Here is a 13,165-nt window from a genome sequence, read left to right as displayed (position 1 = left end):
CTGTGCTATACGTCTTCTCTTTTACTTTTATACTGTCCTTGACTTCCCTTGTCGGTCACGGTCGCCTCTTACTCCCCTTAGAATCTTTCTTCCTCTTTGGAATGAAATGATCCTACATCTTCTGGATTATTCCCAGAAATACCTGCCATTATTGTTCCACTGTCATCCCTGCTAGGGTCCCTTTCCAGACAACTTTGGCCAGCTCCTCCCTCATGCCTCCATAGTCCCCTTTGTTCAACTGTAATACTGACACTTCTGACTTTCCCTTCTCCCTCTCAAATTGCAGATTAAAACTTATCATATTATGGTCACTACCTCCTAATGGTTCCTTTACCTTGAGTTCTGTTATCAATCGTTCCGGTTCATTACACAGCACAAAATCCAGAATTGCCTTCTCCCTGGTAGGCTCCAGTACAAGCTCTTAAGAATCTATCTTGGAGGCACTCCACAAACTCCCTTTCTTGGGGTCCAGTACCAACCAGATTTTCTTGGTCTACCTGAATGTTGAAATTTCCCATAACAACCGTAGCATTACCTTTGTTACATGATCATTTTAACTCCTGATGCAGTTTACACCTTACAGCCTGCTTGGGGGCCTGTAGATAACTCCCATTGGGGTATTTTTACCCGTACAATTTCTCAGTTCTATCCATACTGATTCTACACCTTCTGATTCTATGTCACTCCTCGCAAGGGACTGAATTTCATTCCTTACCAACAGAGTTACCGACCTCCTCTGACCACCTGTCTGTCTTTTCGATGGGACGTATACCCCTGAATATGCAGTTCCCAGCTCTGATTCCCTTGCACCAAGGCCTCTGTAATTCCCACAACATTATACTTACCAATCTCTAACTGAGCCTCAAGCTCATCCACTTTATTTCTTATACATTGCGCATTTATCTATAACACTTTTAATTCCGTATTCACCTCCCCTCTCACACTGGTTCCTATTTCACCTGACGTTACTCTCTTATCCCTTCTTGAACTTTCTGTCCCATTAATTCGACTATCTTTCGTAAACTTTCCTGTACTCTCTTTCCCTTTAACTCCAGCCTTATACTCCCAATTTGTCAACCTTCCCCCCCCGCTAGTTAGTTGAAACTCACCCGTGTAGCACTAGCAAAGCTGCCTGCCAGAAAGTCGGTCCCCCTCCAGTTAAGGTGTAACCCGTTCCTTTTGTACAGGTCACCCCTACCCCAGAAGAGATCCCAGTGGTCTATAAATCTAAACCCCTGCTACCTGCACCAGCCCCTCAGCCACACATTCAGATTCCCTTCTCCCTGTTCCTGCCCTCACCCGCACGAGGTACTGGGAGCAATCCAGAGATAACCACCCTAGAAGTCCTGCTTTTCAGCCTTCTTCCTAAAGGGCCTGTCCCACTTAGGCTATTTTTAGGCGACTGCCAGCGACTGTCATAGTCGTAGCAGGTCGCCGAAAAACTGGCGACTAGACCCCCCTTTGACATAAAATTTGAAATAGAATCATTACTTTCACAAAAAAAACCGAAGTCAGCACTGGCGACAACTTACATCACCTGGCGACAACCTACGTTAACCAGGCGACAATTACAACAACACCTACGTCAGGAGAAATCAAGCTACGCTCATTGGCGTCAAACTCACTGTCGCCGACTGTCTATGAAAAATATTCAACATGTTGAAAATACAGCTATGACCAGAAAGACGGTACGACTCTTTGGGTGACTGAGGAGACTACTCACGACCAGACAGGCGACACACCGGCTACCATGACAGCCTAGACACCTGCAGTTGCCTAGAAAATCACCTAAGTTGGTCAGGCCCTTAACTTTCCAAACTCACGTTGCAGGTAACATGGAATTAACAAACTAACACTGATAGATAACATATAATGAACAAAAATTCAACATATGAATAAGCCCAATACTGATGCACAAACACTTGGAAGTCCTTAATACAACCAAGATGATTAGTTAGTGCTGTATAGTGTTCAAGAGGCTGATGGTTCTTGTTGGGAAGAAGCTAATCATGACCTGGTGGTCACGGTTTTCAGACTACTTTGATTTCCTGCAAATCTTTAGAGTGTGGGAGAGCACGCAGTCACAGGTAGAACATACAAACTCCGTACAGGCTCCATAGTCAGGATTGAACCCAGGTCTCTGGCGCTGTAAGACAGTACCTCCACCTTTGCCGCACCACAGTGCCACCCTTTGCTGCATGGCCCACTGAGTTCCCCCAGTAGTTTGTGTATTGTTCCAGCTGACAGCATCTGCAGACCCAGCTGAAGGCATAGGTGTGAAACTTGGTGGAGCAATATGGGAGAATGTAGAGGAACAGGAACAGTGTCGGGATGTAGATTTATGCAGAGAGAAGGTCACAGAGGGACCTTGGAATAAATAGCTTGGGATTAATTCATGCATCTTTGAAAGTTAAAAAATATTAACCAACTTTCGCATGAACTTATCAAACAGGCTCCAAGTTATTATACAGAAGATAAACTGAGTAATAGAGGAGGTATTTGATGAAATTCTAGGTTAAAGGGGCAATAATTTGCAGATGGAAGCCTGCCATTGTAGGTGTGCTATTTAAGATATCTTAATCCTTGGCACATTGTGTTTATGTATTTTTTTAAAGTATGTGAGGTTCTATCCCCACTGTGTGTGTTATATTACATGGAACGGGCAGAGCAAACACATGCCATTTGGTCCAACACCACATTTATATTCCACAGCTACTGCTCTATTAAACTTAGGAGGCTTAGTTTAGTTTAGTTTGGAGACTCAGCGTGGAAACAAGACCTTCGGCCCATTGAATACTCCGACCAGTGATCACACGTGGACTAGTTCTGCCCTATACACTAGGGACAATTTAATAAAGCCAATTAACCTACAAAGCTGTACGTCTTTGGAATGTGGGAGGAAACCCACGTGGTCACAGGGGGAACGTACAAAGTGTATAGACAACGGCTGGAGTCAGGATCGAACCCGGGTCTCAGGCGCTTTAAGGCAGCAACTTTAAGCACCTGCGCCATTGTGCCAACTAAGATGCGTTCATTTTTGTGAGACCCACTAGTATGTCCTGGCCTTCCAGTACTCTCCAAATGCCATTCTTTCTCTTGATAGGATTTCCCTTTAAAATCATGACTGTTTCGGGACTGTCATTTTAATACTGAAAAGAGACACAAAATGCTGGAGTAACTGAGCGGGTCAGACAGCATCTCTGGAGAAAAGGAATAGGTGACGTTTCGGGTCAGAAGGAAACATTCTGAAGAAGTTGTTCCGACCCGAAACGTCATTTAATCCTTTTCTCAAGTGATGCTGTCTGACCTTCTGAGTTACTCCAGCATTTTGTGTCTATCTTTGGTGTAAATTGTCCCCTAGCGTGTGTATGTTGGTGTACGGGGTGATTGCTGGCCGGCGCGGACTCGGTGGGCCGAAGGGCCTGTTTCCACGCTGTAGCTCTAAAGTAAAACATTTACGTCAAGCAAGTTGTTCTGAAAACATGTGTGCTTGGGCAACTTCACTCTGGTGTGAGACACCTGAAGCATTTGATGAAACCTATTGCGGCAGACGGCATTTTTTCCATCGCAGCTGAGCACGTCACTTCATGGTTGTAGCGCTGGCTTTAAGCTGAGCGACTGCCCAGCCCCCCTCCCCCTCTCGTAACAGCGGACGTTATTGTTTGTCCTAACTCTTGTTTCTCCCTCCCACCCTGCAGGAAATCATCAATGCCTTGAAGCAGACTTGGCACGTCAACTGCTTTGTGTGTGTGGCGTGCAAGCATCCCATTCGTAACAATGTCTTCCACATGGAGGATGGGGACCCTTACTGCGAGAAAGGTAATACTCAGATCTCCACCGTACCTTATGAGAAGGTTGATTCACACAGCCGAAGGCTTTCCTTAACGTTCCCAGCTGAGGGACTGCACCGCCAGTGGCCACCATGCGGCTCAATCAGGGTTGAGCTGGGCGACACGGTGGCACAACTGGTGGAGCCGCTGCCTCACTGCACCCGACACCCGGCTCCCATCACGTGCATGCAGAGATTAATTTAACTTGGCCTCAGGTTTGGCACGAACATTGTGGGCTGAAGGGCCTGTTCCTATGTTTAGGGTGGAAATACAGTGTGGTAACAGGTCCATCTGCCCTCCGTGTCCACGCCAACAAGCGATCACCTGTCGACTAGTTCTATAGACAATAGGTGCAGGAGTAGGCCATTCGGCCCTTCAAGCCAGCACCGCCATTCAATGTGATCATCGCTGATCATCCACAATCAGTACCCCATTCCTGCCTTCTCCCCATATCCCCTGACTCTGCCACCTTTAAGAGCCCTATCCAGCTCTCTTGAAAGTATCCAGAGAACTGGCCTCCACCACCTTCCGAGGCAGAGAATTCCACAGACTCACAACTCTCTGTGTGAAAAAGTGTTTCTTCATCTCCGTTCTAAATGGCTTGCCCCTTATTCGTAAACTCTGGCCCCTGGTTCTGGACTCCCCCAACATCGGGAACATGTTTCCTGCCTCTATCCTACAAGCTATGGACAATTTACAGATGCCAATTAACCTACAAACCTGCACATCTTTGGGATGTGGAAGGAATCCCATTTGGTCACAGGAAAAGCGTACAAAGTCCATACACACAGCACCTGTAGTGGTGATCAAACCCAGGTGTCTGGCACTGTAAGGCAGCAACTCTACCTGCTACACCACTGTGCTGCCCTGTGCTGTTCCACGCTATGACTAACTCCTTTATTTGGGGTTTTAATCTGATTGCCAGCATTCGACACAGACGTTGTGGGCCGAAGGGCCTGGTCCTGTGCGGTACTCTGTGTTCTACTACATGCCCAGCATTAAAGTGAGGCACAATGTGCTCTGTCTGTTTGCCTGACGCCATAAGGTGATGCTCACAGTACCAATGTGACACTACTCCTGATATCTTTCTTTCCACAGATTACTACAATTTATTTGGCACTAGTTGCCAAGGCTGCGACTTCCCTATCGAGGCTGGAGACAAGTTCCTGCAAGCCTTGGGCCACACCTGGCACGACACCTGCTTTGTCTGCTCTGTAAGTGAAACACATTGCATGAGCCCTGCCGCCCCCCCTCCAGATAATCTTGCATTCTCCTGCGTAACCCACCTGTGCAGGGGCGCTATAGTGGTGCAGCTGGTAGAGCTGCTGCCTCACAGCGCCGGAGACCCACGAGAGGTATGAAAGAGCCTCTAGTTTCCATCTCCCCTGACTCTCAATCTGAAGAAGGGTCTCAACCCGAAACATTACCTCTTTCTTGTCTCCAGAGATGCTGCCTGCCCATTGAGTTTCTCCAGCGCTTTGTATCTATCTTCGATGTAAACCAGCATCTGTGGTTCCTTCCTGCATATCGGATTGAGACTCAATGTGTCTGTACGCTCTTACTGATATAGTAGTGGCCAGAGGATCTGGGGTGACGGAGGAAATGAAGGAAATCCAAATTAGGCAGGAAATGTTGTTGGGTAGACTGATGGGACTGAAGGCTGATAAATCCCCAGGGCCTGATGGTCTGCATCCCAGGGTACTTAAGGAAGTGGCTCTAGAAATTGTGGATGCATTGGTGATCATTTTCCAATGTTCTATACTCATGGATCAGTGCCTGTGGATTGGAGGGTAGCTAATGTTATCCCACTTTTTAAGAAAGGCGGGAGAGAGAAAACAGGGAATTATAGACCAGCTAGCCTGACATCGGTGGTGGGGAAGATGCTGGAGTCAATTATAAAAGATGAAATAGCCGTACATTTGGATAGCAGTAACAGGATCGGTCTGAGTCAGCATGGATTTACGATGGGGGAAATCATGCTTGACTAATCTTCTGGAATTTTTTTAAGATGTAACTAGGAAAATGGACAAGGGTGAGCCAGTGGATGTAGTGTGCCTGGACTTTCAGAAAGCATTTGATAAGGTCCCACATAGGAGATTAGTGGGCAAAATTAGGACACATGGTATTGGGGGTAGAGTGCTGACATGGATAGAAAATTGGTTGGCAGACAGGAAACAGAGAGTGGGGATTAATGGGTCCCTTTCAGAATGGAAGGCAGTGACTAGTGGCCTTTATAACAAGAGGAGTCGAATATAGGAGTAAAGAGGTCCTTCTGCAGTTGTACAGAGCCCTAGTGAGACCACACCTGGAGTATTGTTTGCAGTTTTGGTCCCCAAATTTGAGGAAGGACATTCTTGCTATTGAGGGAGTGCAGCGTAGGTTTACAAGGTTAATTCCCGGGATGGCGGGACTGTCATATGCTGAGAGAATGGAGCGGCTGGGCTTGTACACTCTGGAGTTTAGAAGGATGAAAGGGAATCTTATTGAAACATATAAGATTGTTAAGGGTTTGGACACGCTGGAGGCAGGAAACATGTTCCCGATGTTGGGGGAGTCCAGAACCAGGGGCCACAGTTTAAGAATAAGGGGTAAGCCATTTAGAACGGAGACGAGGAAACACTTTTTCTAACAGAGAGTTGTGAGTTTGTGGAATTCCCTGCCTCAAGAGGCCGGTTCTCTGGATGCTTTCTAGAAAGAGCTAGATAGGGCTCTTAAAGATAGCGGAGTCAACGGATATGGGGAGAAGGCAGGAACGGGGTACTGATTGGAGATGATCAGCCATGATCACATTGACGGTGCTGGCTCGAAGGGCCAAATGGCCTACTCCTGCACCTATTATCTATCGTCTACTGAGCATAAATGAGCTTCCTACTGGCAGCGATGTCTGAGCTTTAGTGTCTGATTAACTGTGAAACAGATCAAGATACGCTGAGGTCACAGGCTGTGAACAAATTCAAGACTTGGGCAGCTTACAACCCAACCGTATGAACATTACATTCTCCAATTTTAGGTAACCTCTAACAATCCCAGTTCCTTCCACTAGCTTCACAATTTGCAACTCTTCAATTAGTCTGTCTCACACGCTGCGTTTTAATCTCTGGCCTCTGTTCCAACCCCCTTGCCTGTGTCCATGCACCCATTACCTGCCAGTCTTTGACCTGCATCTTCTATCTCCACATTTTCTTCCGCCCCCCTCTACAATCTTTGTGTTGATGGGTCCCGACCCGAAACGTCAACTATCCATGCTCTATAGTGATGCTGCCTGACCTGCTCAGTTACTCCACCACTTTGTGTCCCTTTTGTCTAAACCAGCATCTGTAATTTCTTGTTTTTACAAATGCAAGACTCTTTTTAGTTTAGTTTAGATTACAGATGCAGTGGAGAAGTGGAGAACTCCAAGAAGACCAAGGATCTCATTGTAGACTTCAGGAAGTCCAGAGGTGGCACGCACACCCCCATCCACATTAACGGGACGGAGGTGGAACGTGTTTCTAGCTTCAGGTTCCTGGGAGTCAACATCTCCGATGACCTCTCTTGGACCCACAATACCTCTACTCTGATCAAGAAGGCTCATCAGCGTCTCTTCTTCCTGAGGAGACTGAAGAAGGTCCATCTGTCTCCTCAGATCCTGGTGAACTTCTACCGCTGCACCATCGAGAGCATCCTTACCAACTGCATCACAGTATGGTATGGCAACTGCTCTGTCTCCGACCCGGAAGGCACTGCAGAGGGTGGTGAAAATTGCCCAACGCATCACGGGTTCCACGCTCCCCTCCATTGAGTCTGTCCAAAGCAAGCGCTGTCTGCGGAGGGCGCTCAGCATCGCCAAGGACTGCTCTCACCCCAACCATGGACTGTTTACCCTCCTACCATCCGGGAGGCGCTACAGGTCTCTCCGTTGCCGAACCAGCAGGTCGAGGAACAGCTTCTTTCCGGCGGCTGTCACTCTACTAAACAACGTACCTCGGTGACTGCCAACACCCCCCCCCCCCCCCCCCCCCCCCCCACCCCCCCCCCCCCCCCCCCCCGGACACCCCCCCCCCCCCTTATTATTTTTTTTTATTATTCAAATCGTTTGCTATGTCGCTCTTCAAGGGAGATGCTAAATGCATTTCGTTGTCTCTGTACTGTACACTGACAATGACAATTAAAATTGAATCTGAATCTGAATCTGAATCCGGTGTGCAGCGACCAGCGATCCCCGCACGCTAACACTATCCTACACCCTAGGGATAATTTACAATTTTTACCAAAGCCAATTAACTTACAACCACTACATCTTTTTTTTATTTATTTTTTTTTTAAATTTAAATCAAAAAATGTATTCAATTATTAAAAAATAATATTTACACTACAATAAAACAAGCCAGAACCCACCACCATAAATACAATACAAACATATATCCATAATAAACTATTATACAATTATGATACAATCCTTATTGAGGATACATTCAACACCCTGCGGAGCCCAGCGGTCCCACCACTACATCTTTGGAGTGTGGGAGCAAACCCAAGCACCCGGAGACAACCCACATGGTCACGGGGAGAACATACTAACTCCATACAGAGAGTACCCGTAGTCAGGATCGAACCCGGGTCTTTGGTGCTTCGAAGCTGCAGTTCTATCGCTGTGTCACCCTGATGTGTTTTTCAGATATTTTTGCTTTTTAATTCTATATATCAGTAATTGTTCCCACCGTAGAGACACTTTAGTTTTTCTTTTGTGTGTTCCAGGTCTGCTGTGCAAATTTAGAAGGTCAAACCTTCTTCTCGAAAAAGGAGAAGTTATTGTGCAAGAAACACGCTCACACTGTGAACATCTAAACTCGACGAGCTGCCATGAAGCGGTGGAGTAAAGAGAACATTTGGAAGAGTTGAAGACAAACAAATAATTTGTTTAATTTTTCTTCTAGTATAAGACAGCAAACCCATGATTAGTTATTGGGTTTGAAGGGGGGGGGGGGGGGGGGGGATTGGTATATAAGGTGTCTGAATATCGTTTGGTTTGGGACTCTACTTAGATCCTTTGCTAAAATATCTAGTGGTGTGGTCACATTTCAGAAAGACATTGGAATACACTTACCTGGAATATTTTATTGGGAATCTTTTAGTGACGTTGCAGAACAGCATCTTTAAAGGAGCAAGGTTTCTTAAAAGGCACAGCACTCAAAAAACATTCCCTGCTTGCTCGAATAATGTAGTAATTTAGGTAGTGTGATCACACTATACTTCTGATTGGGAATTAACATCTATGTAGATGTAAAGTTAGATTAGCCATGATTGAATGGCGGAGTAGACTTGGTGGGCCGAATGGCCTAATTCTGCTCCTAGAACCTATGAACAAATTGGAGCACTTGCTTCAATGGAGCAGTCATAGTTTCCCCTGCAGTTCTGCATTTTTACATAAAAACTTCCTTCTAGATTAATTCCCATTTTCTCTCAGTGATCAGATTGGAAATATTCCCTTCTCTGATTCGGCTTGCTCAGCTGGGAGTTGAATAATGGTGGGAACGGGGCTAAGGAGGGATATGGATTATGCACAGGCAGATGTTAAGGAATGATATTGTGTGCCGAAGGACCTGTTCCTATGCTGTAATGTTCTGCGTTCTTTATCTTGCTAATATTCAGTAGTTTATGCTGCTGCACATTTTTTTTTAGACAAATGCAAACTCAGATCCAATAAGGTGGTATGGCATTGTTGTTTTAGGTCAAACCCAGCTTGTTGGTATCACACGGAGACACATGGAACTGCAGGTGTTGGAATCTTGAGCAAAACACAAAGTGCAGGAGGAACTCAACGGGTCAGGCAGCATCTCTGACGAACGTGGATAGGTGACATTTCTTCAGACTGGTTGGAGTAGGCGGGAGGAAGCTGGGGAAGAGAGGTGCGTGCAGGGAAAAGATTGGCAAGTGATAGGTGAGGTGGGGTTGATAGGCAGATGGGTGGAGGAAGTGACTAATTATAGTAGGGGGGGGACCTTACTCATTTACTTCACCCATCTGCCTATCAAACCCTATCCATTCCCTTCACAGATGCTGCCTGACCCTCTGAGTTCCCCCAGCACTTTGTGTTGTGATGGTATCTTTGACTATCGTTACTTTAAAACAATGTCTCTGCATTCAATATTCTTTAGATACATTGAATGTTTTGCAAAGATTTTGAAAACACCAGGGATGGTATTTTCCTTAATCTACTTTCTCAGCCATGAGGATAGCACAGCCACACAATTTACTCCAGAATGAAGATTATTTTCGCTCATCTCAATGTCAATGATTCAATGGGTCAAAGATAGACACAAAAAGCTGGAGTAACTCAGCGGGACAGGCAGCATCTCTGGAAAGAAGGAATGGGTGACGTTTCGGGTTGAGACCCTTCTTCTATGAGTCAATGATACTTTATGGTCACATGACTGAGGTACAGTGTTTTGCATACAACCCAGCAAAATCACACAGCAGACCTCACCTAGGCAGTACACAAGAGTCACTATGTTTCTGATGCAGACAAAGTTACCAAAGTTCATCGATCAATCTTATCTTCTGCGTACTGCCGCATGTGGCAGCAGGCAGTCCCCTGCCTGTTCTCCCCTTCGATCTCGACGGCCTCCCCCCCCCCCTTCATTTATTTTGGATGGATAAATCTCATGGTAGTTTGGGCTAGTGGATTAGATTGTTCAATTATTATTTATTAGGGAATAGGATAACAAAACAGACCACTACACAGTGAGGGCACAAAGGTGTAGGAAAGAACTGCAAATGCAGGTTTCAACCGAAGGTAGACACTGGATAAAAGCTGGAGTAACTCAGCGGGTCAGACAGCATCTCTGGAGAGAAGGAACAGGTGACGTTTCGAAGAATGGTCTTGACTTTTTGTGTCGATCTGACGACACAAAGGGCTGAGTTTGAAACTTAAGATTGGTAAGACTTTTTTGTTGTACTTTTGAGATGTATATGTGTGTAAGGTCGGCGTGGGTGGAAAGGGGAAGAGAGAGAGAGAGAAAAAAAAAAGAGAGAGGAAGAGTCAAAATAAGAGATTTTGATGTCAGTCACTGCTTGAGAAATCTCATAAATCATGCCGAAACATGAAACAGCAGATGCTGGTTAATACACAAAAGGACACAGAATGCTAGAGTAACTCAGCGGGTCAGGCAGCATCTCTAGAACATGGATAGATTATGTTTCAGGTTGGGACTGAAGAGGAGTCCCGACCTGAAATGTCACCTATCTATGTTCTCCTGACCCACTGAGTTACTCCAGCACTTTGTGTCCTTCTCATTAATCATGCACTGTGTCACTCAAGTGCCAACGTGTGTTAAATCACATCCTGAAGGATTTCACGGGCAGACAGAGCATTTGGAGGTAATTATAAGCAAAGGAAATAGTCAAATTATTAACCAAATCATGCTTCATTAAAGGTTGTCTGGAGTCTGATTTGAAAACTGCTAGAGTGCACGCTGGCCTGAATCAATGCATCCATACACTTGCACCACAGATGTTACACCCGCTCTGTAAGCCAGAGGGCGCCAGCAGGGAACGATTGGCTTGAATGTCAGTCGAGAACAGAGGTCACCATAGTTAGAAGCTTTTGCTATTTGAGAAGGGGCAGCATGGTGGCGCAGCGGTAGAGTTGCTTCCTAACAGCGCCAGAGACCCAGGTTCAATCCTGACTACGGGTGCTGTCTGTATAGAGTTTGGATTTCCCTGTGATCACATGGTGACTCCGGTTCCCTTCCACACTCCAAAGACGTACAGGCTTGTAGGTTAATTGGCTTCAGTAGAGATTGTAAATTGTCCTTAGTGTGTAGGATAGTGCTAGTGTACATGGTGATTGTTGATCGGCGTGGACTTGGTGGGCCGAAGGGCCTGTTTCCATGCTGTATCTGTAAACTAAACTAAATAAAAACTAAACTAAATTGTTTGTACTGACCAACTACTGTTCCGGGTTTTTTTTGTGAGAGCACTTATAGAGAGCGGTTTGAATTGGGACTGGACTCTGCATTACTTTTTGCCGCCTTCCTTTCACCCGGCTGCAATATGGGAGATTTGTGAATATGAAATGTACTGAGAGCCCCATGATTTTCTCCCTCCTTCCTTGCACCCCCTCCACCCCTCCCCCTACCCAGTTGAAGAGGCTTGTGAACAGCAAGCGCATTTTGCAGAGACAAGGAACTGCAGATGCTGGTTTACAAATAAAAAGACACAAAGTACTGGAGTAACTCTCTGGCTCAGGCAGCATCTCTGGAGAACATGGATAGTTGATTATTCTGGTCGGGACCCTTCTACAAGCGCAGTTTGCAAGTGGGTTCATATAATTTGCAGACACAAGGAACTGCAGATTCTGGAGTCTTGAGCAAAACACAAAGTGCTGGAGTAACTCAGCATGTGCGGTGATATTTTGGTAGACCCTTTAGCTGAGCTACTCCAGCGCTTTGCGTTTTGCTCATTCAATTTGCACATACACTTTGTATTTAACCTGGGGACTGGTGGACTGGTGCTGTGTTTGCAGGGGAAATGGTTTGATTTCCCAGTCGAATCTCCGCTAGCAGTCTGAATGTTTCTAATCCATCCTGTGGTACATTTGCAAACGAGCCAAAGCCTTGATTATGAGCACAGAGTTCTGCCGGCTTTCTGCCTTTTGCCATTTCATCAACGTGAGTCCTTCCACCAAAGATGGAGATAGTGTAATCACCCCACCACCCTCACAGTTTGCAGTGCTTTCTAAATATATCTGAAATTATTCTAAGGCTTTAATGCAACTCTTGCTTAAAATTAATTCACTGGCCATGTAAGCAAACCAGCTTGCATTTAACCAATTTATGCATGGCTATTTTCTACATATGTATGTTGAGAATAATTTTGAACTGAAATGCTTGATTGTTGATATGCTTCCAATGAACAATAGATTGTAACAAAAATATAATCAAAGGACAGTTTCTCATCAATAAATTTGTTTTGTCATTCTTGAAAACCATTGTTTGCATTTTCTTTTTTTTTCTTTTTTTCAAATCTTTTATTTCTCATTCCAATAAATGACTATAATATTACTGTGATTATGTTACTGAGACCTCTATAATACAGAAACACGTTCAAATTACAGCACGACCTCTGTGGAGTTTATATTTGGTTTATTGATTTCAAATTATTATTGAAAAGCTAACCATAAAAACAAGGATTGCATGGAGGAAGGTTAGTTTAGAGCAGTGGTTCCCAACCTTTTTTTGGCCATGCCCCACCTAATCACCTCTAAAATCCTGATGCCTCCCCCATGTGGTGATATATAATTCTTATCATTTAAAAAGTGAACTCCGTTTCAGCTGAAGAAGCTTAAAACGCCA

At 45.3% G+C, this 13,165-nt stretch overlaps 1 protein-coding gene across 8 annotated transcripts in view; it reads left to right on the top strand.

Moving 5' to 3' along the window:
• LOC129700757 (PDZ and LIM domain protein 5-like) overlaps positions 1–10,838 on the top strand; it is a 214,609-nt gene extending 203,771 nt beyond the window's left edge. For all 8 annotated transcript variants that reach the window (XM_055641485.1, XM_055641479.1, XM_055641470.1 and 5 more), the window contains 3 exons: positions 3,699–3,819; positions 4,929–5,044; positions 8,568–10,838. In XM_055641485.1, the coding sequence (XP_055497460.1) occupies positions 3,699–3,819; positions 4,929–5,044; positions 8,568–8,657 (327 nt within the window). In that variant the 3' untranslated portion in view covers positions 8,658–10,838. The remainder of the gene's footprint in view (positions 1–3,698; positions 3,820–4,928; positions 5,045–8,567) is intronic.
• The last annotated feature ends 2,327 nt before the right edge of the window (positions 10,839–13,165 follow it).

This window comes from Leucoraja erinacea, chromosome 1 (genome assembly GCF_028641065.1).
Source record: "Leucoraja erinacea ecotype New England chromosome 1, Leri_hhj_1, whole genome shotgun sequence".
NCBI lineage: Eukaryota > Metazoa > Chordata > Chondrichthyes > Rajiformes > Rajidae > Leucoraja > Leucoraja erinaceus.
The sequence above is the reverse complement of the archived record's forward strand: the minus strand, read 5'-3'. Positions and strand labels throughout refer to the sequence as shown.